We start from the raw sequence: 26,324 nt of genomic DNA, 5'->3' as shown, positions 1-26,324 counted from the left end.
CAACCAATTTTAGGCACAATTTTAGGCACCTGTAATGCTCTCCATGAAATGGCTTCCAGATAGATATGGACAATCTTGGCTCAACCAATTATATCACAGAGAGAGATTGTTGACCATCCCTTGTTTTAAGCAGGTTTGGAGAGCTGAAGCAAGGAGAGAAAATTGCAGAGCCAAAACTGTAGAACGGCCTTCTGTTTTATTGGCCTTTGAAAACTCTTGAAATTTTGGAGAGTCTTTTGCATATTTGGTTTGATTTGATCTTGCCATCTGTCCTGTCTCAGACCACACACACACACACACACACACACACACACACACACACACACACCACATATCTCAGACACAGACACACACAGACACTCAGTTGCAAGGTACCTCAGAATAAAAGTGGCAGAGTTTCAGGAGCGTGACAATGGTTCAGATGCAACAAGGGAAACAACTAGCTATGGCTAGTTGTTCCCAACTCCAGGGGGCAGTGCTCATCTTTGTTTCAAAGCTGAAGATCCAACGCTGTCCAAAGACATCTCTGTGGTCATGTGGCCAGCATGACTAAACGCCAAGAGTGCATGGAGCACTGTTACCTTCCCATCAAAGGTGGTCCCTATTTTCCTACTTGCATTTTTTATGTGATTTCGAATTGCTAGGTTGGCAGAAGCTGGAACAAGTAACGGGAACTCACCCCGTTATGCAGTACTAGGGATTCGAACAGCTGAATTGCTGACCTTTCGATCGACAAGCTCAGCGTCTTAGCCACTGAGCTACCACGTCCCTTACCTCTGTACTTACATTTAAATTTGATACTTCTTTAAATGCAATTGTGTCATTTCAGACAATTTATATGGATGCTTAGAAAACTTTCATTGATTGACTTGAGACTAGCTGGTCTCTGGCTTTCCTCAAAACATATTCCCCCACTAAGTTCTGTGAGCCTCCCTTGGAAGTTGTTGGAACAGAGAACAGGATTTCCCATAAATCCAGATTTCCAAGTAAATCAGAATGGTAAAACTACACCTATCGGAATAACTTAAACATATAGTTGAATTTTGATGTTTCTCCTCTCAACTTAAAAACATAACAAAAAGAAAAGAAAAGAAAAGAAAAAGCATTTAAACACATCTTCTTATCAGTTGCTCCCTGTTATTTAAATCATACCTAAATACAATAATGTAACACTTGGGGAAAAAGATGCAACCTAGGAGCCCAGCACTGGAGGACAAAATGGAGAAGATCTCCACAGCCACCATGGCTTTTCCCCTGGTGCTCAGGTAGGTTGGCACAAAGGAGACCCACACACTGCAGAAAGCCAACATGCTGAAGGTGATGAACTTGGCTTCATTAAAGCTGTCGGGCAGTTTACGAGCCTGGAAAGCCACAATGAAGCTGGCAAATGAAAGGAGGGCCATATAGCTCAGGATACAATAAAACATAACAACTGACCCCTCGTTGCATTGTAGGACCATTTCTTCAGTTGTTGAATGCATGTCTAATTCTGGGAATGGGGGAGAGGTGGATAACCAAACAATACAGATGCTTGCTTGGAGTAGAGAACAGAAAAGGACAATAGAAACAGCCAGTCTTTTCCCCACCCATGACCTTATCCGAGATCCTGGCTTGGTGGCCTTGAAGGCAAGAGAAACAAGGATGGTTTTGGCCAACACACAAGAGATGGACAATGAGAAGGTGAGGCCAAATGCAGACTGTCTGAGGAGACAGGTGACTCTCCCAGGTTGTCCAATAAAGAGCAAAGGGCAGAGGAAGCAGAACAGAAGGGAGACGAGGAGAATATAGGTCAGATCCCGGTTATTGGCTTTGACAATCGGACTGTCTTTGTGCTTCATAAAAGTTCCCAGCACCCATATTGTATTTAGGGAAAACACAGCAGCAAGACAAGCTAAACTATACCCTAAAGGTTCTTCATAAGACAGAAAGTTTATCCTTTTCAGGCGACATCCATTTTTTCCTTGATTTGGATACTGATCTTCTGGACATTGGACACAAGCTACCATATCTGAAATTGAAAGAAGAAAAAGACATGTGTTGTAATCAGGAAAAATAAAATAGCAACAGTGATTAAACTGAGTCCTAAAGATTCTTTATAAGACAAGCAAATAATTTTTTCATAATGCATCCAACTTTGTAATGATGTGTGTGTTGATTTTCAGAGCACTGAAAGTAAGTCAGAATGTCTAAAAAGAAAAAAAAAGATGCCAATTTAGATTCATGAGACAAAGAATTAATGCCATGCTTAGAATCATATAATTTTCAATGAACTTCTTCATTGTCTCATTCCACTTCCAAATACAGTGATACTTTGGTACTCAACTGCTTTGAAACTCTTTGAATTTGGCATCTTGACAGGAAAAGTTTTTCCCGGTATTCATTGTATGTTCAGTACTCAACACACAAGCTGGAACTAGTCAGTTTTGTCTTCATTGTGACTCACTATATTATTCATTGTGGGGAAAAATTGTTTGGTACTCATTGTTTTTGTAGAATGGGACAACTTGAGGCGGCCAACTCACCCAACTTGCCATGATCAACTGAGCGCGGCCAACTCACCATGGCAAATTCATGGTGCAACAACTTGCCATGGCATACTCACTGTGTCACAACTCACCACGGGACAATTCAGCAATTCAATGTAAGTATTTAAAATAATTTTTAAAATAATTTAATTTTGGTCATTCACATTTCATTTTGTCCCTCCTTTGGCATCCTTTCTTTAATGATTCAATTCCACCATTTCTTTGCTATAAATGCAACTCTTGTCCTGCAGTGGCTTGTCCTGTAGCAAATTGGCCAAGGCAAAATGTCCCACTGTGAGTTGGCTGCACTGAGATGGCTGTGCCGAGTTGTCCTAGACCAGCGATGGCTAACTTTTTTGCCGTCACGTGCCAAAAGCGGGGAGAGCGTGGGGGGTCACAGGCACGCATGCCCACATCCATAATTCAATGTGCCCACCCTCCTGCGCATGTGCATGCAACCCCCCCCATGCTCCCCCCTGCTTTTCGCATGCGATGGCACAGTGGGCCTGCCCATTTTTCACCCTCCCCAGGCTCCAGAGGCTTTCTTGGAGCCTGGGGAGAGTGAAAATGGCCTTCCCCACCCTGCCGGAAGCCTTCTGGAGACTGGAAACGGCCCATTTCCCAACTTCCGGTGGGACTGGAAGGCCCATTTTTCACCCTCCCCAGGCTCCAGAGGCTTTCTAGGAGCCTGGGGAGGGTGAAAACAGCCTTCCCCACCACCCCTGGAGGCCCTCTGGAGGCTGGAAACAGCTCATTTCCTGACTTCCAGTTGGACCAGAAGGCCTGAGAATCAGCTGGCCGGCACGCACATGTGCACTGGAGCTGAGCTAGGGCAACACTCATGTGCCCACTGATATGGCTCCATGTGCCACCTGTGGCATGTGTGCCATAGGTTCGCCATCACGGTCCTAGACCTTCATTTTTGGTTCTCATTATATCTTGAACAAATTAATGTTGAGTACTGAGGAACCACTGTAAAATGACATGAATGCACAACCTGAACAAAAAACAGATTAGCTGAAGGTATTAAGTGATTTCTGTGGAAGTCTGTCTGAAATTTCAACTTCATCTCTATAACAAAAAAAATCAGAGTACTTTGTCAAATTACCCATCTCTTTGGAGATTTTCCCCTCTGGACATGGAACACAATCATAGCAGCAGAATTTTTTCCCTTCATTCTTCCTCTTCTGATAACCAAGGTGACAATAGTCATTGCACAGAGAAACGGGAAGGACCTAATTATCAATATTAAATGTTGGAAGATGAAGATGTATTATTTTGAAGAAAAAATAGTTATTACACTGTAAATAAAATGCTCTATTATATTAAAAGGAATATACTAACCAAAGGATTAACAAAAGGATCAAAAATCAATTTATTTGAAAATACAGTTGGGTTCATTTTAATTGGAAATTTAATTTGAATTTGTGAGCATATCTGATCTGGATTTCCGGGTTTTTCAATTATCAGGATTTCAATATGGGATATTTCATTAATTTAATTCATTGAGTGAGAAAAATTGAGTCAATCAAATTCCCTTTAAATCAAAGCACTGATGTATCTTCACTCAAACATGGTAATGTAGTCACTTAAATACATGTGTTTTTCTTTCACATTTTTTTTTCAATTTTTAAGGAAAGTATAATAAGTAATGTGCAAAAAATATATTTGTCTTAGTTTTTAACAGTAAAAGTTGAAAGAATGTTCTTCTTGATTTTTATAAGTTGTCTGAAAGAAAAACATTAAATATCCCAACCAAATAAACCCATCTTACAATGGCCATACAATTCCTTGCATCCATACCTGGTTAAACGATCTGTGCCAAACTATTGTGTCCTCATTTATGTCTAATTCCTTTCCTTTGAGAGCATTAGGGTTCACTCTTCCAACCTTTACTGTCTGGTAAGTGGAATTGGGAAAGACAGCTATATTTATAATATCAAATCCACCCTCCATCTTCTTTTGATCATAAAAAGTCAAGGTCTCTCCAAGAGAATTATTGAATTTCATGCCTTTCAGAAATCGATGGAGCTAGATTATTGGGATGAATAAAATAGGAAAATAAAGTAATTTTGTCATAGAAGTACTATACATTTGAGGGAGAAACTCTGAAAACATAGACAATCTATTTGTCCAACATGTTGAGAAACTGTTTACTGCCCTCAACATAGGGGGTACTGTCAACTCGCAAAACATCCCTTGCCTGCTCTCGAGTTGCCATAGGTAAGGGGGATGGGAAACTGGCAAAGCAGCACAGCTGCCAAAAACACATTCCAGACATATCTCTCTCAAGGCTGTCTCCCAGGGTTATCTACAGCGGCCGGAAAGGAGTGATCTCTACAACCCACAAAATTGTTCCACTGGTGAATGTGACTGATGACATACCCTGGGGGAAGGGGGTAAACAGGGTCAAGATTGGGTCATAAATTACATGGGGTCAGAGTTGGCCTCACTTGGAATGTGCTGGCATTAAGCTCCTAAAAAATGACTGGATTTCTTTTGAAGCTCGGCTCAAGACTCATGGTTTAATTAGGGTATCCATCGGAAGCCTGACAGGGTAGCATAGTAAGAAGGTTTCAATACTTCAATTTAAGGAATAGTCAAATAAAAGGTAAAATGGATTCTAGGCTAGTACAACCCCTTGATCCCAGTCCCAGGAAGAGGCATATAAAAAACTGGAGAAACAATTTTCAAACCTGCTCCTCACTTCCCATCTATTTTTAATTTCATGTTATTCTCATAGATATAAGGCTGGTAAGGATGTGTTAAGGACTGAACAACAGCTAAGGAGCATTCATTTACTATCTTCATCAATAGGTGAAATTTCTGAATAGATATAGGGCAGTGATGGCTAACCTTTTTGCCATTGCATGCCAGGAGTGGGGGGGGAGCGTGGGGGGGGGTATCACGTGCACCTGTGCCCACATCTATAGTACTATGCGCCCTGCCCCTTGCATGTGCATGCGACCTCCCCACGCTGCCCACGTTCCTGGCACGTGATGGCCCAGTAGGCCCGTTTTTCTCTCTCTCCAAGCTCCAGAGCCTTTCTAAGAGTCTGGGGACGGCAAAAATGGCCTTCTCCACACTCCAGAGGCCATCCGGAGGCCAGAAATGTCCCATTTGCCAACTTCTGGTGAGACCGGAAGGCCTGTTTTTTGCTGTCTCCAGGCTCCAGAGCCTTTCTAGGAGACTACGGAGGGCGAAAATAGCCTCCCTCCCCCATGGAGGCCTTCCAGAGGACAAAAATGGCCCATTTGCCAACTTCTGGGGCCAAACAGGCCATTTCCAGCCTCCGGATGGCATCCAGGGGGTTGGGGAAGGCCGTTTTTGCCCTCCCCAGATTCCTAGAAAGGCTCTGAAGCCTGGGGAGAGAGAAAAACAGGCCCTCCCCACACACCCCGAAGCCCTCCAGAGGCAGGAAACAGCCTGTTTCCCTACTTCTGATGGGCCCAGATGGCCCAAAAATCAGTTGGCTGGCATGCTCATGTGTGCCTGGAGCTGAGCTCACATGCCCACCGTTCACAATCACGGATATAGAGCTTTGAAAACCAGAAGATGTGTTCAGGGGTCTCCAAGCCCTGGTCTGTGTATTAGTCCACAACCTGTTGGGAACTGGGCTGGGCAAGCGGTGGGCAAGCACACAAAACTTCATCTGCACATGCACAGGATTGTGTGCACAGGTTGTGCACACAAAACTATCTCCCCTTCTGCCACTGCGACCGCTGCACCCACTGCCAATCCATGGAGCCAGAAAGGTTGGGGTTCACTGTCTTGGTTCATTCAAGTTTCAATCCTTGCATCCTGAAGATGTCCAAGGAATAAAATGGAAAATCTATTACTGTGAACTTAAACCGAACAACGACATAGAAAAATTCAGCTGAATTCAGTTTTTTATTTGCTTACACTCAATAGACAGAATCTTTCCTGATTTCTAAACCCTTACTATTCTTATCCTAACAGATATAACCCGAGAGATTCAAAGTATGGCTATTCTAATTCCTTTCTATCTTTTTTTTAAATATCCGGGCTGTGTGTCTCTTATCTCCCTCAACTTTCTCGAATGTGTTCCCTTCTTCCTGGGAATCTGACTATTCACTGTAGTCCATCAAACCAGCTCTACTTCTACAAACATCATTTCTATCAGTACAAAGATGCAAATAAAGATAAATACAATCAATGGACATTAATATCTGCTTCTTCCCTGTTGAATCGTGCACCCTAACTTTACTATGACCTAGTGCAAAGTATTTGTAGCACACAAATCACCTGCCATGGTTGTGAATCTTGATGTGCTGATAATTTATGCCTCAAAAGATGCCTGTGGTTAGATCGAAGTATGGAAATAGTATGTAAAGCTTGAGCCAATACATAGACTGCATTATAGATACTATAGCTGTGCCCGGACATTTCCAGCTCAAAAAGAGCTCTAGGAATGTCCTTCATCCTCTCCTTTCCAGTACAAATTTCACTGTCCAGAAGGGTCAAAGTATGAGTTGGCAATGAACAATCAAATACTTGTTCCCAGAAAAGTGGAAAAAATCTATCTTCTTGAATCCAAGGAGGTTTTATGAACTTCAGGAATTCCTTGAACCCTGGAATGTCTTTGGAGTGAATTGTAAAAAAAATGGCACCATCCAAACACTGGGCAGGCAAACTCCTTGTTTGCATGCCCGTTAACAAATAGACAATCTGGGCAGTCATGATCCATACTTTTCCCAAGGAACTCTGCTCGTGTCTAGGATGAAACATGAATACAGTATTAATGATCCATGCAATTGTCAACGTTTCGCCACAGACGATAAAGGTATTGATCTTCTCATCAGCTATGTGCTTGTAAATATTTTCCCCTATAAGATACATTTCAGATAAATTGTCCCAGTGGGTTAAATAGGGAATTCTTTGTGTACAAGCAGAGCAGATTCCATGCTGGGAAAAGAGAGATTCCATGGTCTCCAGAAAATATTCTCCGTGTCTATTATCAATAGCAAAGAGCCCAACCCATCTCCACCCAAAATGTTGAAGCAGTCGGATAATCCCAATGTATTGTGAAGACTCATTCGGAACCATGGAGTAATAGATGGGAATTTCAGTACTATGAATATCCTTTGGGGCAAATGACCCATATGTGAGCTAAAAGAAAATAAATACCTATTATGTACTATCATCATCATCATCATCACCATCATCATCAATTTCTCTTTTTCTATTCGGAAAAGTATATTTCTTGACAAATTTGGTCACATTGTGGCAGTGGTGAAATCCAAATTTTTTTACTACCGGTTCTGTAGTAAACTACTACTGACTTGGTGGTAGTGATGTGGCTTGGTAGGCATGACTTGGTGGGCATGGCAGGGGAAGGATACTGCAAAATCCCCATTCCCAGCCCACTTTGGGGCCAGCCAAAGATGGTATTTACCAGTTCTCTGAACTACTCAAAATTTCCACTGCCGGTTCTCCGAACTGCTCAAAATCTCTGCTACCGGTTCTCCAGAACCTGCTGGATTTCACCCCTGCATTGTGAGCTATGTGGGCATTGTTCAGAATATAATCTTTTTTTTTTCCATCACCTTCATATGGAAAAAAGGAAGGAGGAGGGAATTTTCATGCCTCTGTTCTCAAAGATCCTACCTGTGGATTTCATCTTTCATTAAACAGTGTGTCATCTGGGTACAAATTTTTTGTGCAATAGCCATTAACATTGGTTTAACCATTAAAAATGAACCATGTTCATTATTTATCTATTTTTGAATTAATACTAATATATAACATATCTACTATTGTAACATTTCTCTTCTTAGCTTATTTGACTTTGTAATACATTTTTGATATTTCATTCCTATGTTTTTTATTTTTAGTTTTCATATTTATTCTCTAACCATTGATAAAATAACTCCCATATACTATAATATTAGAATGTGCAGAAATGAATAGATTAACACTTGCAATTAAAGGAAAGGAAGAAGCGGGCTACCTGTGGAATCTTGTAAAACTGTATAAGGTCTGCAATATAGGATGAGGTTTCAGAGCTGAGTCCCCCAATGACAGAAATGAGATTTTTCCTGGTGTCACACTTGTAGTTGGGGATGAATTTCTGTGACTTGTAGAGGAGGTCTAGAGTGGTCCGATAGGTCATCATTGCATTGTAGTAGCTGTCATGGATATGGAAGCCAAGAGTGACGTTGGACAAGATTTTTGGATTCTCATTGATCTCCTTCACAGCAAATACCAAGACAAGGATATGCTGGTAGAATTTTGTTATCACACTGAAAACAGGATAATTTATACGTCTCATTAAACATTTCTAATTCTTGCCATTTTCCTGTAATCTTATGGAGGTGCTTCGGTCAATATTCAAGGACAAAGGAAGAACAGCCATTTCAAAGCTATTGCCATCTCTACTGAACTGAACTAAAGGAAAATGATTCTGGGACTCAGCATTCTGGATCAATGGGTGCCAAATGAAAGGAAACTACAGTGGATGGATAAGAAAATGAGGAATGAAGAAACATCTATAATAATAATAATAATAATAATAATAATAATAATAATAATAATAACAACAACAACAACAACAACAACAATAATAATTATTATTATTATTATTATTATTATTATTATTATTATTATTATTATTATTATTATTATTATTATTATTATTTATTGTCACTGTATGTGTATACACAGTATACCCATACAACGAAATTCATTTAACACCCAAAGACCAGGTCCAATACACATAACAATCCCCAAACACACTCCCACCCTCCACAATTCCTCATCCCTAAACCACCCAAACATCCACACAACAGACCAAGAAATGCTGTCCAACTGCTCATTGATGGTGGCCCTTTAGTTCATTGTTGAGTGCAATTATAGCTCTGGGATAAAAACTATTCAGAAAATGTGTGTGGTCTGAGTTTGAATTGTTCCATATCTTCTGCCAGAAGGCAACAGTCCAAAAAGATTGTAAGCAGGATGGGAAGAGTCTCTGAGAATGTTATGAGACTTTCTCAAACAGCAAGATTCAAAGATGTCATCCAGGGCTGGTAGCTGGAATCCGAAGATATTCTGGGCAGTTTTAATGGTTCTCTGTAGAGCTTTTTTGTCCACTACAGAGCTGCTCCCATACCATGCAAGAATGCCGTATGTCAGGACACTTTCAATGATGCTGCGGTAGTAGGACAGAAGTAGATGCTGAGATAGATTTATCTTCCTGAGCATTCTCACGAAGTACAGCCTCTTCTGGGCCTTCTTCACAAGCATGTTAAAGGGAAAGGATAGAGAAAAATGTTCTGCTAGAGAAGAAATTCAGGAAACTGATGAAAATAACACAATAACAGAATTGGAGGGGACATTGGAAGTCTTCTAGTCCAACCCCACGCTCAAGTAGGATACCCTATACAACAAGCGGCTGTCCAGATTTTTGTTAAAAACTTGCAGTGTTGGATCACCCACAACTTTTGAAAGCAAGTGATTCTACTGATTGATAGTTCTAATTGTTCTAACAGTTCTAACGAAGGAAATTTCTCCTTAGTTCGAGGTTGCTTTTCTCCTTGATTAATTTACATCTATTGTTTTTTGGTTTTCCTTCTGCTCTTTTGGAAAATAGGTTGTGGCAGCCCCTCAAATATTGGAACATGGCTATCATGTCATCCCTAATATTTATAGTATAATATAGTATAGATAGTGTAGTATTTATACTAATATCTATAAACCTATATCTAACAGTATAGATTGTAGATATGACTCTGTGGTCAAATGCATCTTCTTTAACACACTTTTTTTTATTGTCTGCTGTCCTGTACCTGTTCAAATCTCCACAGTCAATAAACCCTTGACTTTCTAAATTTTAATAATTAATTGCTTTGATTTCCCCCGCCCAAACTTTGACATAGCTGCTGACTGAAAAAGTTTCTCCTCTTTAGAAAAAAATAAAATTGCTTTGCCATTGTTATGCTACAGAAGTCTCTTATTACAAGATAGCTATTTTCACATTTCTGGTAAGTTTAGTGTTATGTAAATTTCCTCCCAGTTTTCTCCTTCAAGCATAAAGGACAGTAGTGGCCAAAATTGTGGAAACCTTTTGGGAAAAATGTATTTTCTAAAACTAGCTAATAACACCGCTTTTTTTTTTTTGGAGTAGTACCATAAAATTATATATCAATGGAAAAATAATTTAATCAAGAATGTAAAGCAATAGCTTTTATGAAGGATTTGCCATTAGAATAGCAGTTACAGTATAAAGAAGAAAAGTGAAACATGTAAGAAAAAAAATGAGATATACAAAAATTATTCCCATAGAAAAAACGAGATATACAAAAATTATCACCATGTCAGTTAATACTTAGTTGGGTAACCTTTAGCATGAATTACCACCTTACAACGTCTTCCCATGGAGTGAATCAAGTCTTTTAGTTTTGCAGCTGTTATCATGTGAAATCAAGATTGAATGATTGTTTCTATGAACTGGGTTTTATTGCTGGGTCGCTTCTAACTAACAAGTTTCTTTAGTCAGCTCCATAGATTTTTCCCATTGGGTTAAGGTCTGGGCTATTCCTGGGCCATTCCAGCAGTGGAACAGGATTATCTTGAAACTCCCCAAAAAGGGATGTTATTAGCCATCAAACCTCAAAAATACACTTTTCCCATAAGGTTTCCACAATTTTGGCCTCTACTGTATATCTAACAGTATAGATTGTAGATATGACTCTGTGGTCAAATGCATCTTCTTTAACACACTTTTTTTATTGTCTGCTGTCCTGTATCTGTTCAAATCTCCATAAAATCAACAAACCTTTGGCTTTCTAAATTTTAATAATTAATTGATTTGATTTATCTTCCCCAAACTATCATGCAGCTGCTGACTGAACAGTGTTCTCCTCTTTATAAAAAAATAAAATAAAATTGCTTTGCCATTGCTATGCTACATATGAAATCACAGAAGTCTCTTATTATAAGATAGCTATTTTCACGTTTCTGGTAGATTTAGTGTTTTGTAAATTTCCTCCCGGTTTTCTCCTTCGAGCACAAACTAGGTTTCCTGATCTAAGGTTTTTCCAATATAAAATTTTGTTGCATTAAAAACAAGCAATGCTTTTTATAAAATTTCAAATTCCAAACTGTAGCATCTTTTATTAGAAAGTATTCTCATTATGAAAGGAAACAGACACAAATGTGAAAGGTAAGAATTGCTTACTCTGGACTTTCAAAATACTCCTGAGAGGGATGCTGCTGGAATGAAATTTCATTAAATTGGTAGTTCGCCATGGATACCATCCCACCAATGACAAAGTCCCCTTCCTGGTACCATTCATTTGGAACAGGTATGGGTTCACCTGAATGACATGGCAGAGACTTCACTCTGAAGAGTGGAAATAGAAGAAGAAAGAACATTTGGGCAGCAAATGCTCTCTAGGTATAGACCTTCCACCACCAGTAGAATCCCATGTTGGTCTGCATTCACCAGCCTCAAAATTGCTGTTAAGATCAAGGCGGAAGATTAACTTTTAGCCCTGATTCTTCTTCTTATAGAGATAATACTGAAAAAGGTCTGAGTGACAATGTAGAGTTCCAGCAACACAACTTAATTTCGGGCAGTTAAAATCACAAGACATGTATGTTCATTTCTTCTACTCCCCAGTCTCCATGGGGTGGTCCTCTTATATATATATACTGTATATATATTTCTTTTCCCTAATGTCTTCTTCAATTGTTTACAGTTTTGACGGAGGGAGAAAATGATTATCATTGAAACAATTTCAGTGGGGAGTTCTGTCTTCAGCATTTTCTCTCCCACTGTTGACAATATATATATATATATATATATATATATATATATATATATATATATATATATATATATATATATATATGTGTGTGTGTGTGTGTGTGTGTGTGTGTGTGTGTGTGTGTGTGTGTGTGTGTGTATTTCAGAGGGGAACTTCAACTCATCAGAAAGCTACACTTTGAGCATTAAAACTTTGAGCATTTTTCCACTTTTCAACTAAAAATGTTTTTGTGTTCACGCAAGGTTCACAACAACAATTACACAAATGAATTCCTTTAGTAAAATGAATGATTACAAATATCACTCCCCCGAACTTTTTGGAAATCAGAACATTGTTCCATATGTAATTTGTAGGCCTCCTTATGAATAACACAACAGATCAGTTAGGTTTAGCTGCAGGACCTGATCCACATCTATCTGAAAGGAATCGGTAATCAGGGAAAGGCAATTGTTCTGAGTGGAATGGGACTTTTAGTCTCTGACTTTTCATTCTCCTCGGGCATTTCTCTGCAGGCTATTCTCCACCCCCCCCCCCCCGACTTATCTCCTCAGCTGGCATGCCTCCAGTCATTTGCCCTGGGGAATGGGCCACCGCCCTCTTCGTCCCAGATCCTTCGACACGGCCAATTCGCAGAAAGAAGGTTCATCCTGGGTGTTCCGTCCTCTGTGACAATTAACCCCAACCAATTGGCTAGAAGGGGTGTAATAAAAATCCAGCCAAAGCAGAGAGGTGTAAAAGAATTTGCCAGAATGCCTGACTTCCTTCCTTCCTCTCTCTCTCTCTCTTCCCTCCCCCCCACCCCACCAATACAGGGAGGAAAGTTGGTTTACTTTAAGTTAGTCTCACTTAATTAAATGCTAGGATTTAAATCCAGCGAAAGGAGAGAGGTGTAAAAGAATTTGCCAAAATGCCTGACATCCTTCCTTCCTCCCTCTCTCTCCCCCCCCACCAATACACTATTGAGGGACACTATTACTGAGTGGGCTAAAATCCTTCCTCCCTCCCTCTCTCCCTTCCTTCAACCAGTTAGTTAACCAAGTCTGGAAGGGTCCAATAGAAGAGAATTTTCCTTCCTTCCTTCCTTCCTTCCTTCCTTCCTTCCTTCCTTCCTTCCTTCCTTCCTTCCTTCCTTCCCTCCCTCCCTCCCTCCCTCCTTCCTTCCTTCCTTCCTTCCTTCCTTCCTTCCTTCCTTCCTTCTTCCATCCATCCATCCATCTACCCACCATAACAGCATAACATGGCTGTTATGTTATGTTTGAGGCTCCTCTAGAGGGGTGGAGCTTAGCGAAGGTTTTCTGTGTCTGTGAAAAAGGAAAGGAAGGCAGGTGCAGAGATAAAAGGCCATTTCACTGGATCACACTGCAGAGAGCACTTGGTTCCTCTTTTGAACTGGAGACCAGGCTATTGAGGGGTGGGGTGGGGATAAAATAAAATAAAGGAAGATGGAAAATGATTTTTTGAACTCCACCTCTCTTGAGAAGCCTCAAACATGGCTAGTTGCCATGTTATACTGTTATGGTGGGTAGATGGATGGATGGATGGATGGATGGATGGATGGATGGAAGGAAGGAAGGAAGGAAGGAAGGAAGGAAGGAAGGAAGGAAGGAAAAATTCTCTTCTACTGGATCCTTCTAGACTTCCAGGGCAAATGACTGGAGGTGTGCCAGCTGAGGAGATAAGTCAGGGGAGAATCGCCCAAGGAGAAACGCCCGAGAAGAATGAAAAGTCAGAGACTAAAAGTCCTAGACCCTTTCTGAGTGCAGCTGATACTTGGTACTTGCTTTTAGGGATCCCTTTGTATATCCATGGGAGACCTGCTGAACGTCCCTCCACTTGGAGAGGATCTCTACTCCTTTGTTTCTACCTACTGTAATTGACACTGAAGAAAGGAGGAAAACCAGCACAATGCCATTTAAAAATTAGAATAACAGAGTTGGAAGGGACCTTCTAGTCCAACCCCCTGCTTAGGCAGGAAACCCCTACACCACTTCAGACAAAATGGTTATCCAACATCTTCTTAAAAACTTCCAGTGTTGGAGCATTCACAATTTCTGGAAGCAAGTTTTTCCATTGATTAATTGTTCTCTGTCAGGAAATTTCTCCTTAGTTTTAAGTTGCTTATCTCCTTGATTAGTTTACACCCATTGCTTCTTGTCCTGCCCTCAGGTGCTTTGGAGAATAGCTTGACTTCCTCTTCTTTGTGGCAACCCCTGAAATATTGGAACACTGCTATCATATCTCCCCTGGTCCTTCTTTTCATTAAACTAGACATACCCAGTTCCTGCAACCGTTCTTCATATGTTTTAGCCTACAGTCCCCTAATCATCTTTGTTGCTCTTCTCTACACTCTTTCTAAAGTCTTAACATCTTTTTTTTTTTACATTGTGGTGACCAAAACTGAATACAGTATTCCAAGTGTGGCCTTACCAAGTCATTATAAAATGTTATTAACACTTCACGTGATCTTGATTCTAACCTTCTGTTTATGCAGCCCAGAACTGTGTTGGCTTTTTTGGCAGCTGCTGCACACTGCTGGCTCATATTTAAATGGTTGTCCACTAAGACTCTAAGATCCCTCTCACAGTTAATACTATTGAGCAAGGTACCACGTCACCTACCACCAATTATCTGAGCTGATCCAGAAGGACACCATGATCAATGGTACTGAAAGACACCAAGAAGTCAAGTAGGACAAGAAGAGATGTACAATCCCCATTCCACTGATGCCAGAGATCCTCCAAAAGTGCAACCAATATCGATTCTGTCCTAAACCTGAGCCTTAATCCTGAGTGAAAAGAATGCAGATAATATGCTTCATCCATGGCCTTCTAAACCAACTGTACAATCAAAGATCAAAGTTTTTCTCCTTTAAAAGACAATATTTTCTACCTAAAACAACCTATGACACTGTTACAATTGTAATATCCATTGAGATCCCATTTAAAAATGTTCTGTTATAGATAAAATATCATATTTATCTCCTATGATAAAAGTTTTAATATTCTTAAGTATTGAATTCACATACCTATGTGAATATATACCATGAATTGAATTTGTGGGTTTACCGTTATGCTGGTGCGGTGCAAGGAATTGGAATCTCCACTTCTCCTGCACGATTTTCCATATCTGGAAGCTGATAATGGCAACACAGAACCTTGAAGAGGACAGCTAACAAAAGGGGATAGCCCAGAGGTGGTGGGGTGAAAGGTGATCCTCCACCAAGCAGGATGGAACCCCCTGAATCCAGTGTGGAAGAGACCGGCTGTCAGAGTCAGGTCTGGAGACATGGCGGCCTGAATGGAAAACGAGGAAGCAGAATAGCGAGAAGCAACAAGAAGCATCGGTGGGAAGAGTTTTACAAAAGGCAAAATATCCTAAGTGTCTCAGTGAAACTGTAGAGGTGGAAGATGAGGGAAAAAAGTGAGTCTCCAAAGAGGAAAAAAGTGGCGCCTTAGTGGTGGGAGCGGAAGGAAGATCGGTGGAGAGTGAAAGTGCTTTGCGAGTGGTGCTGAGAGAGATAAGATTGTGGATTCTGGATTGGATTGGTGAGAAAATCACAAAGGAAGTGTGTTGGCTCCATTACCGGAGCCTGTGTCATCGTCAGGAGAGGACTCCGAGAGTGAAGGGAAGGAGTTGGCAAGGCCTCCCTCTCCAGGACCCTCTTCTCTGGCAATGCCTTCAGTGTCTGCCGAAGGGCAAGAGATAGGGCCAAGCACGTCCACGCAGCCACAGATGGACAGTGATGAGGGTAATGAGTCTTGGCTGGACCCACGCCAGCGTCGCAGAGATAAGCGCGTGCAACAGAAGAAAGGGCGTGCCCGAGATTAGGCTGAGTCACTAGACCACACCCCACAGGATATAAAAGGGAGCGTGGTGGCCAGTCAAACCTTGTGACGAACAAAGCTGAAAGCTTCCATGCCATTCTGCATTGCTGGACTTTTGCTTTAAGACTGGATTATCTCTGGACTTGATTGTAATTATTCAGCTGCTTTCCTTTGATGTATCAGAAGTGGGGAAAAGTTATCTCTCCTCTTCGTAAATAATAAACTCTTGGCAGGCAGCCACTAGGTTGTTGCCAAGTTCCGTTATCATAAGGAAAAGGATTTTGCCGGCTGGTTTGGTCTTTAACTCCTGAACGTCTGTTGGTGTGTGTGCGGGGGGTTGGGGACAGAACAGGAAGTTGGAACTAGGATTGTGGCTGCGAGGAGGTACTGAAGGTATGTGTAGGTGGTGGGCAGGTTGGAGAAAAAAAGAAAGTAAAGAATACCCTTTGGAGATAGAGACGGAGGAAGTGACAGTGACTAGGCAAATTGAAAGCTGCCATCTTTAAGCTTCTTGTCAAAAGCTTCTGGTGATGAAGCACTCAGAACTTCTAATGTGATGTGAAAGAATTTCAATCTTGGTTTGGGATGCAAACTGCTGCACTACAGGCTATTCTCATAATGTGGGAGTGGTCCTAATCTCAAGGGTCCAAGCTCCGGTCTGACACAAGTAGGGAAATGCAAACTGGTTTATTCAGCTGGACTCTGGCACACAATGAGTTCATTCAGCAGCAAAACAGCAGTCTGTAAAGTCTGTTTGAAGCAAATCCGTTAGATGCAAAGTCAGTGGCGGGAGTGTCCACCTCCCAGTGCCCTTAAATAGGGGAGCCATGCCTCTTCTCTGCACTGGCCTCACCCCTGTGATTGTCATGCGCTGAAGCTCTGGCCCAGCTAATTGTTGGGCTGGAACATTCCTAGCCTAAATGGTTCTTAATTGGGATTTTAAATTTTATGTTTGGGGGTTTTAAATTGGGAAGCTAATGATTTAATTCTTTTTAATAATCTTAACTTTTGTATTTGTATGTTTTTTAATTTTGGCTGTTCACCGCCCTGAGTCCCTTCTGGGAGAAGGGCGGTATACAAATTAAATAAATAAATAAATAAATAAATAAATAAATAAATAAATAAATAAATGTAGCTCGTCACATTCTTCATGTGGCCACGCCTCGGTGCCTTGCAGCTGAGCCCTGTTGCTGCCTCTGCTGCCTCTGAGGCTGCTAAGCCAAACCGATTGTGGTGAGGAGCGGCTGTCCGCGCCATGCCTCCCTGCCTCACAGCTGGGCCTCCCCCATCACTGCTGTAGCCATCCCGCACCCCCAGTCACCGGTCACCATGGTCACTGCTCTGGCATTCCCAAAACCCCCCTTCACCCTTCCCACCCCGATATGGCAAGCCCTGGGCTTTGAAGCTTGACACCTAACTAACTCAGAGAAAAAGGAGACTCTGATCTTTGCAATCAAAACTCTGAGGCCTGGAGTTTCCTCAAAATAAGAATTTATTAGGAATGTCATATTAGCACAGCTGGGGAAAACCTGACTAGGAAGGACCCCACCCAAATCAAAACCCAAAGTTCCTTCTCCTGTGTCACATGTCCATCACATGGTCCAATTGGGTCACAATCCCCACTCTGGCTGACTTCAGTCCACACATTTCAAACACCTGATGAGGATGTCCTTGGCTCCCACAGGAAAGAATGTTATTTTGACTACTCATTCCCCCAGCTATCTCTATCTCCCACCCCCCTCATGTTCCCACAGCGCCAACCAACCTTGATATGGCAGCCCTAATGAAACTCTCAAAATGGCTTCAGGGCTGACAGAATGGTTCCACAGTTTCCATTTGAAGTACTGGACTATTGAATTTGATGAATTTTGATTCAATTACATTTTAAAAGAGAGTACAGTGAACTGCTAACAAAAGGAAGTGATAGAGAGAATGTAGCCCCGTGAATAGGAAGGGGAGTAATAAAAGCAAAATCTCTCATGAAGGAAGGAATTATTTAATAAAAAGTCCACATATATTTTAATTTCATATCTTGTCTCACAAAGCAAATTACTAAGTTAGATGTGGTTACATCCTTCCAATGATTACTCAGGACTTATAGATATTTTAGTTCTGCTTTGTTATTAAAATTTGTGTTTGCTAATAACAACTGATAACCACAACATAATAAGTAAAAAAGAACAAACTCAGAGCAAAAATGAAAAAAAAAAATCTTATTCTAGTTTCTTCAAGTGGTTTTCTCTCAGAGACCAACTCTCTATTCTGTAGAGCAGGATAGAAAATTTCACTTTTAAAAAAGGAAATTGCTAACATAAAATCGTGGTTCATCTTCATCCTATCTTCAGCCTATGAGATTTACATTTGTACTTATATTTAAATTTCATATTTCTTTAAATGCAATTGAGTAATTTCAGACAATTTAGGTGGATAGTTAGAAAACTTTAATTCATTGACTTGACAACAGGTCTTCTCTGGTTTTGCACAGTAAGTTCTGTGAGCCTCCCTATTCCATCAAGATTTCAGAGTTACAACTAAATCAGAATGGACCCCCCCTTCAAATAGAAAAATTACTTAAAATTTAATTTTGAATTTTGATGTTTCTCTTCTCAACTTTAAACATAATCAAAAGAAGGAAAAAGGTATTTAAACAATTCTTCTTATCAATTGTTCCCTGTTATTTAAATCAGGCCTCAACACAATAATGTAACACTTGGGGAAAAAGATGCAGCCTAGAAGCACTGCACTAGAGCACAAGATGGAGAAGATCTCCACAGCCACCATGGCTTTTCCCCTGGTGCTCACGTACGTTGGCACAAAGGAGACCCACACACTGCAGAAAGCCAACATGCTGAAGGTGATGAACTTGGCTTCATTAAAGCTGTCAGGGAGTTTATGAGCCTGGAAAGCCACAATGAAGCTGGCAAACGAAAGGAGGGCCATATAGCTCAGGACACAATAAAACATAACAACTGATCCTTCGTTGCATTGTAGTATCATTTCTTCAGTTGTTGAATGCATGTCTAATTCTGGGAATGGGGGAGAGGTGGATAACCAAACAATACAGATGCTTGCTTGGAATAGAGAGCAGAGAAGGACAATAGAAACAGCCAGTCTTTTCCCCACCCATGACCTTATCCGAGATCCTGGCTTGGTGGCCTTGAAGGCAAGAGAAACAAGGATAGTTTTGGCCAACACACAAGAGATGGACAATGAGAAGGTGAGGCCAAATGCTGACTGTCTGAGGAGACAGGTGACTCTCCCAGGTTGTCCAATAAAGAGCAAAGGGCAGAGGAAGCAGAACAGAAGGGAGATGAGGAGAGTGTAAGTGAGATCCCGGTTGTTGGCTTTGACGATGGGGCTGTCTTTGTGCTTAATAAATGTTCCCAACACCCATGTTGTAGTGAGGAAAAATAAAGTAGCAACAGTGGTTAAAATGATTCCTAAAGGTTCTTCATAAGACAAGAAGCTAATTGTTTTCATGATGCATCCATCTTTCTTATGGTTTGCATATTGATCATCAGGACATTGAAAGCAAGCAACAGTGTCTAAAAAGAAAAAAAAACAATAACAACACAGATTCATAAGAATGATCATTATTAATTTTCATATTGATCCATACCCTGATGTTTATGCCTTTGTACCAAATATAGGACCTACAATATGAAAATTCCTTTGAACATTTCCCTATGTATATTTTGTGTGTTGTGGTATTAAGTCAAATATTGATTATACACAAGGAAAATTAGCAAACACCATGAAAATCCATGTTATCTTGATTTGCTTTCTTGTGATATAGGAGTGCTCCAATGAAGATTTATGAATATCTGAAGAGATTATTTTTATCTTTAAAACCATATTGAGTTATTGAATATTGAACCATAATGATTACATTTCAAAATATAGTACTTAAGTATAATATATTCTCAAAATTCAAAGTGAAAATGAATGAAAGTTTATGAAGGAGGAGATTGTAAAAGGATGAGTAATTATGTATTTCAAGAGAAAACTAGAGAAGGAAATGGGATTAACTACTTCTGTAAGAGAAGTATATATCCCCTTTTATTATTTTTAATATTAAGAATATTGTTATTTTTCCTCTCTATGTTTCTTTTAACATTTTATTTCTTCTATTTACCCCCATAAAGAGAATATTGGAATCAGTCAGCATTACAGCATTACATATAAAATAAATACTTAGCTATTACATACCCAAGAGAATATATGAATAAGAATTTTTTTTCAATGAAGCAAAATTGTGCAGAAATAGATAGATGATAGATAGATAGAGTGACTTGATGGAAATGAAAAATAATTAAGATTTTAAAAAAGGGGGGACAAAAGAAAACTAAACAATGGTTAAATTAGGTGGAGGAATATGGAAAAAATGGGAAGATATAAATTGTGGAAAGGAAATTAGGTACCTCTTTATGTTAAATGTAAATAAAATATTTAGATTAAAAGAATATATTATAACAGTATATATATGATATAGTAGAAATATATGTATAAAAGATAGATTAAGATAAGAAAGAGAAAATGTATAAATATGGATTACTGATGTGAAGATGTTGAAAAGAGGAAGTACTGTAGTACCAAATGTTTCAATTTAGATAACAAGACATCAATTCTGAATTCCTTCCTTCCTTCCTTCCTTCCTTCCTTCCTTCCTTCCTTCCTTCCTTCCTTCCTTCCTTCCTCTTTCTTTCTTTCTTTCTTTCTTTCTTTCTTTCTTTCTTTCTTTCTTTCTTTCTTTCTTTCTTTCTTTCTTTCCTTACCAGTCATTGTATTCTCATTATTATTAAAATATATGTTTCATTAGTTTGTTCACTCTTCCTAAGAAGTAATAAATTCCATAAATTTCAGAAATTCTTGTTTTCATTATTGTATTTCAAGAGTGTCCTTATTTAGTTAGTGCACATTGGAGGTTTTTGGATTCTACAGTACTGTAGTACCAAATGTTTCAATTTAGATAACAAGACATCAATTCTGAATTCCTTCCTTCCCTCCTTCCTTCCTTCCTTCCTTCCTCCCTCCCTCCCTCCCTCCCTTCCTTCCTTCCTTCCCAGTCATTGTATTATATGTAGTTTTTTAATTGTACAATCACTTTTTTGTTTTTTATTTTTCACCTTTTAAAAAAAATCTCTGAAATAATTATTTCTCTGTGTTTGTCTATACATTCTGTACATTGCAAATGTTTCTGAATCTCCACTATGATGGTTACTTGGTTATAAAGCTAAAACCATTCCAAGATTTATTTATTTAATTAATTAATTGAAACATGGTTGTGATTGTTGTTGTGTGATCATCATCATCACTTGTAATTCCATTGTTGGAACCTATAATTTTTCATGTAATAATGAATTTGATTTCATTGTCTCATTCAGTTTCCAAAGAAACTCTTATCCATGCACAACCAGACAATTTAATTAGTTGAAAGGCTGCCCCACAATAGACAGTATAACAACAAAATCAAATGATTTGTAAATTTACCCATCTCTTTGGAGATTTTCCCCTCTGGGCATGGAACACAATCATAACAGCAGAATTTTTTTCCTTCCTTCTTCCTTTTCTGATATCCACGGTGACAATATTCATTACACAGAGAAATGGGGAGCACCTAGTTACTAATATTAAAATGTTGGAAGATGAGGATTGATTGTTTTCAAGAAAATTCAGTTGTTACACTGAAGATGGAATGTGCTGTTACATTAAAAAGAAAAGTCCCATCTAAAGGTTGTAAAACAAGAAATTGATTGGATTTGATGATTTATTTCAAAAAGAATGAAGTACATTTCAATTTGCCCTCTGATTTTATTTTGTGAGCACAATTGATCTGGGTTTCCACTTTTTGTTTAATTAAATCCATATGAGAATTTCAATGTTTTTATTAGTTTAAACCATCAATTTGACCAGAAGTATTGAGTCAATCCATCACACGCTTGATAAAGATTTGATAAAGCTTCACTCAACTAGAGAAATATAGTCCCTTAAAAGCATGTTTTTTCTTTCTCATTTACATTGCAATATAAATGAGGGAAATGAGGGAAGTCCAATAAATATAGTGCACAATAGCAGATATTGTTATCTTTTAACAATTAAAGGGAAAAGAAAACATTTCTTAATCTGGTTATCTTCATGGGTTCACCAGGAGAATAAATGCAAATCTAATAAATACATATGTGATTTATGTGAGTGTGATATGTGATATGTGAGTCAATCAAATTTGCTTTAAATCTCATCAAACATTCAACCAAGGAAATACAGTAATTTAAATGCATTTATTTTCTGTCACATTTTCAGTTTGCTATTTGGGTGGGGGAACTCTAATAATGTGCCCAATATTAGTGAAGTTAGTTTTCCACATTTAAACATCATTTAAAAAAAAAAAAAGAAAAGTGGCTCTTCCTCATGGTTTGCCTGGAAGGAGAACAGTAAATTTCCAAAAGAAACCATACGAGAATGGGTCACAAAAACTCTTCTTGAAACCATACCTGGTTAAATGATCTATGCCAAACAATCATGTCCTCATTAATGACTAATTCCTGTCCTTTTACGGAATCAGGATCCACTTTTCCAATCTTGCGTCTCTGGAAAGTGGAATTGGGAAAGACAACTATGTTTGCGATATCAAATCCACCTTCCATCTTCTTTTGATCATAAAAAGTCAATGTTTCTCCAAGAGAATTGTTGTATATCATGCCTCTAAGAAACTGGTGGAGCTTTATGATTGGGAATAATAACAGAGGTAAATCAAACAATAGAAATGTATGAGTAATTTTATCACAGTTGTACTACACTATACTATGTACTATATAGTATATAATTGTACTATACTATACGATAGTATACTATACTGTACTATCCCATCCCATCCCGTACCATACCATACCATACCATACTAAACATATATACAACTATATAGGAAAACATGCAAAGTGCATTTCTCCAGTCCCTTGAGAATCTGTTTGCTATCTTTTGCACATGATAATCAATAGTCTGATAATCCATGTTGTAATTGGTTTTTCCTCTACTTGGATTTGCATCATATGTGTACTATGCTCAGGAAATAAAAAAGAAAACATATTACTGAGAGGCTAAGCCCAAGAATGAGATACAAAAAATGAACCAGAATTCAGGTTTTTTATTTGCTTTCACTGTAGGAAGAATTTTCCCATACTAAATTCTTACTATTCACATCCTGATGGATATTCCCTGAGAAATTCAAGGGAGTGGTTTTTCTAACTCTCTTCCTCTGTCTCCTCTGACTTCTCTAAAATTTGAGGGTGTGCTGTCTGTTCTCTCCCCTTCAAAACAGTTTATGAAATGTGCTCCCAGGAAATTTGCCCCTTCACTGTAGTCCATCATATCAGCTCTCTTCTACATGTGCCATTTCCCACAATTACAGGGATGGAAATAGAGGCATGCAATTAAATATCATCAATAGAAATATTTATTTATTTATTATTTATTTAATTATTTAACAGCAAGTACAAGGGAAACAAGTTTCAGTAGAGACATGGACATGGACAAATGAAAAAAATGGCACAAATAAATGGATATAAATAAGCAAAACATAGCCATAAACTCATAAAATGAGTACATACAAATGGGGACAGTAGGGCAGGGATGGAAGGCATGCTGGTCTGCTTATGCATGCCCCCTTAGGGACCTCTTAAGAAATGTGTAAAGTCCATGGTAGAAAGTTTAAGGTAAAAGGTATGGGGGTTAGAGGAACTAAAAAAAAGATCAGGTAGACTGTTCCAGGCATTTATTACTCTATACTCTAGACATCTATTACTCTTGCTGAAGTCGTATTTTCTGCAATCAAGATTAGAGTGGATTACAATTAGTTTGTATCTATTGATAGCCCTTTATTATTGCAGTTGAAGTTAAAGTAGTCATTAACAGGTAGGCTGTTATGTTCAAATCCATTTTAGTAGGTGAAACTTCCCTCTCTGAATCATACACACTAACTGTGTACTTTGCTATTGTGTAATACAGAATATTTCTAGCACACAAATCACCTGCCATTGTTGTGATTCTTCAAATTCTGATGATTTATGCCTCAAAAAATGCCTGTGGTTAGATCGAAGTAAGAGGAGAGCATGTAAAGCTTGAGCCAATACATAGACAGCATTATAAACACTATAGCTGTGCCCAGACAGCTCCACCTCAAAAAGAGCACCAGGAATGTCCCTTAGCTTCTCCTTTCCGGTACAGATGTGTTTATCCAGTTTGGTCAAAGAAGGAGATGGTAATGAACAATCAAATACTTGTTCCCAGAAAAGTGGAAAAAATCCATCTCCTGGAATCCAAGGAGGTTTTAGGAACTTCAAGAATTCCTTAAACCCTGGAATTTCTTTTGAGTGAATTGTAAAACAAATGGAACCATCAAAGAACTGCCTATCCCATTTTTTATTCATTCCTGTTAATAAATAATCCATCTGGGCAGTCATGATCCATACTTTTCCCAAGGTAGTCTGTTCACGTCTAGGATCCAACCCAAAAATGATATTCGTTAACCATGCAATTGTCAAAGATTCTCCGCAGATAATAAAGGTCTTGATCTTCTCATCAATTATGTGTTTATAAATAATATTCAATGTGTTAAACATCTCAAAAGGTTGATCCCAATAGGTTAAATATGGAATTCTCTCCATACAAGCAGAGCAGATTCCATGCTTGGAAAAAAGGGACTCCATGGTCTCCAGAAAATGTTCTCCTTCAGTTTTATCAATAGCAAAGAGCCCAACCCATCTCCACCCAAAATGTTGAAGCAGTCGGATTATCCCAATGTACTGCGAAGACTCATTTGGGACTACGGAGTAATAGAATGGAATCTCTGTGCTATGAACATCTTGTGGAGTAAAGGACCCATATGTGAGCTAAAAGAAACACATATTATGAAAATATATCAGTATCTTTTTTTCGTCATATTTTCCAATAAATTTAGTCAGATTGTTGAGGTGTGTAGCCAGGGAATAGCCATTAAAAAAAAATGGCCCCAGTTTGCAAAAAAAGAAAAGAAGGGTGAATTTTCATGCCTAGGTTTCCAAAGATCCTACCTGTGGAATCTTGTAAAACTTCACGAGATGTGTGATGTAGGAGGAAGTGCCAAAGCTGTACCCTCCTATGATAGAAATGAGATTTCTCCCGGTGTCACATTTATAGTTGGGGACAAATCTCTCTGATCTGAAAAGCAGATCCATCGTGGTTCGATAGGTCATTATGGCATTGTAGTAACTATCATGAATGGAGAAGCCAAGAGTGACATTGGGCAAGATTTCTGGATTCTCATTGATCTCCTTCACAGCAAAGACCAAGGAAAAGACATGCTGGTAGAATTTTGTTAGCACGCTGAAAACAGGATGAATGGACATATCTCATTAAAAATTTCCTGATTATTTTCCTGGAAGTTCAGAGAGGTGCTTTACCCTATATGCATGCACATTTGGGGAATGACCAATGCAACTCTAGTTTTAACTCTACTGCACTGAACCTGTGATTTCCATTGTTGCAGATTGAATCAAAGTGTAGCCAATATCACTGAAATCACTTTCTCACATAACAAAGTGTTCTCATTATGAAATCAAATAATCTACTTTTCTCTTTATTCATTGCAATTCCTCTAACTACATAGAGATGACACAAAGGTTGAATGATAAGAATCGCTTACTCTGGATATTCAAAATACTTCTCAGAGGGATGCTGCTGAAATGAAACTTCATTAAATTGGTAGTTAGCCATGGATACCATCCCACCAATGACGAAATCCCCTTGCTGGTACCATTCATTTGGAACAGGTATGGGTTCACCTGAATGACATGGCAGAGACTTCACTCTGAAGAGTGGAAATAGGAGAAGAAAGAAAATTCTGGGCATTAAATGCTCTCTAAGTATAGACCCTCCACTACCAGCAGCTTCCCATGTTCATCTGTATTCACTAGCCTCAAACTTGCTGTTAAGAGCAAGGCTAACTCTTAGCCCTGATTCTTATTGCATATAGTGATAATACTGAAAAAGGTCTGAATGGCAATGTAGAGTTCCAGAAACACAGTTGGAGCAGTTAATCTGGAGCAGTTGAAATCACAAGACTTGTGTGTTCTTGTCTTCTACTCCCCTGTGTCCATTGGACAGTCTTCTTCAGTTGTTTACAGTTTTGATGAAACTGTTGTTTCATCAAATGA

At 39.1% G+C, this 26,324-nt stretch overlaps 2 protein-coding genes across 2 annotated transcripts; both read right to left on the bottom strand.

Moving 5' to 3' along the window:
• Positions 1 to 1,106: 1,106 nt before the first annotated feature.
• Positions 1,107 to 8,661, bottom strand: LOC139324336 (vomeronasal type-2 receptor 26-like). The gene is made up of 5 exons (XM_070954058.1): positions 8,497 to 8,661; positions 6,792 to 7,655; positions 4,329 to 4,556; positions 3,634 to 3,760; positions 1,107 to 2,008 (listed from the first exon to the last, which is right to left on the bottom strand). The coding sequence occupies exons 1-5, from the start codon at positions 8,659 to 8,661 to the stop codon at positions 1,107 to 1,109; spliced, it is 2,286 nt and encodes a 761-aa protein (XP_070810159.1).
• Positions 8,662 to 18,780: 10,119 nt separating this feature from the next.
• LOC139324335 (vomeronasal type-2 receptor 26-like) lies at positions 18,781 to 25,931 on the bottom strand. Its single transcript, XM_070954057.1, has 6 exons — positions 25,882 to 25,931; positions 25,203 to 25,494; positions 24,162 to 25,022; positions 22,629 to 22,856; positions 21,628 to 21,754; positions 18,781 to 19,682 (listed from the first exon to the last, which is right to left on the bottom strand). The coding sequence occupies exons 1-6, from the start codon at positions 25,929 to 25,931 to the stop codon at positions 18,781 to 18,783; spliced, it is 2,460 nt and encodes an 819-aa protein (XP_070810158.1).
• Positions 25,932 to 26,324: the final 393 nt, after the last annotated feature.

This window comes from Pituophis catenifer, unplaced genomic scaffold (genome assembly GCF_029215685.1).
Source record: "Pituophis catenifer annectens isolate HBS135680 unplaced genomic scaffold, rPitCat1.0.hap2 SCAF_15, whole genome shotgun sequence".
In the NCBI taxonomy this organism is placed as follows: domain Eukaryota; kingdom Metazoa; phylum Chordata; class Lepidosauria; order Squamata; family Colubridae; genus Pituophis; species Pituophis catenifer.
This window is presented reverse-complemented; position numbering and strand designations above follow the sequence as displayed.

Bases quoted from the DNA above. Each gene is read 5' to 3' on its own strand.
- LOC139324336 (XM_070954058.1), bottom strand. From the start codon at position 8,661: ATGATGACCTATCGGACCACTCTAGACCTCCTCTACAAGTCACAGAAA. The intron at 7,656-8,496 runs GTAGCCCGCTTC...ATTTTCTTTTAG, and splicing joins AGTTTTACAAGATTCCACAG to CTCACATATGGGTCATTTGC. The intron at 2,009-3,633 runs GTAATTTGACAA...TTTCAATTTCAG, and splicing joins GAAAATCTCCAAAGAGATGG to ATATGGTAGCTTGTGTCCAA.
- LOC139324335 (XM_070954057.1), bottom strand. From the start codon at position 25,931: ATGAATGGTACCAGCAAGGGGATTTCGTCATTGGTGGGATGGTATCCA. The intron at 25,495-25,881 runs GCTAACTACCAA...TCCTGTTTTCAG, and splicing joins TTGGTGGGATGGTATCCATG to CGTGCTAACAAAATTCTACC. The intron at 21,755-22,628 runs GTATGGTTTCAA...ATTAGTAACTAG, and splicing joins GGCATAGATCATTTAACCAG to GTGCTCCCCATTTCTCTGTG.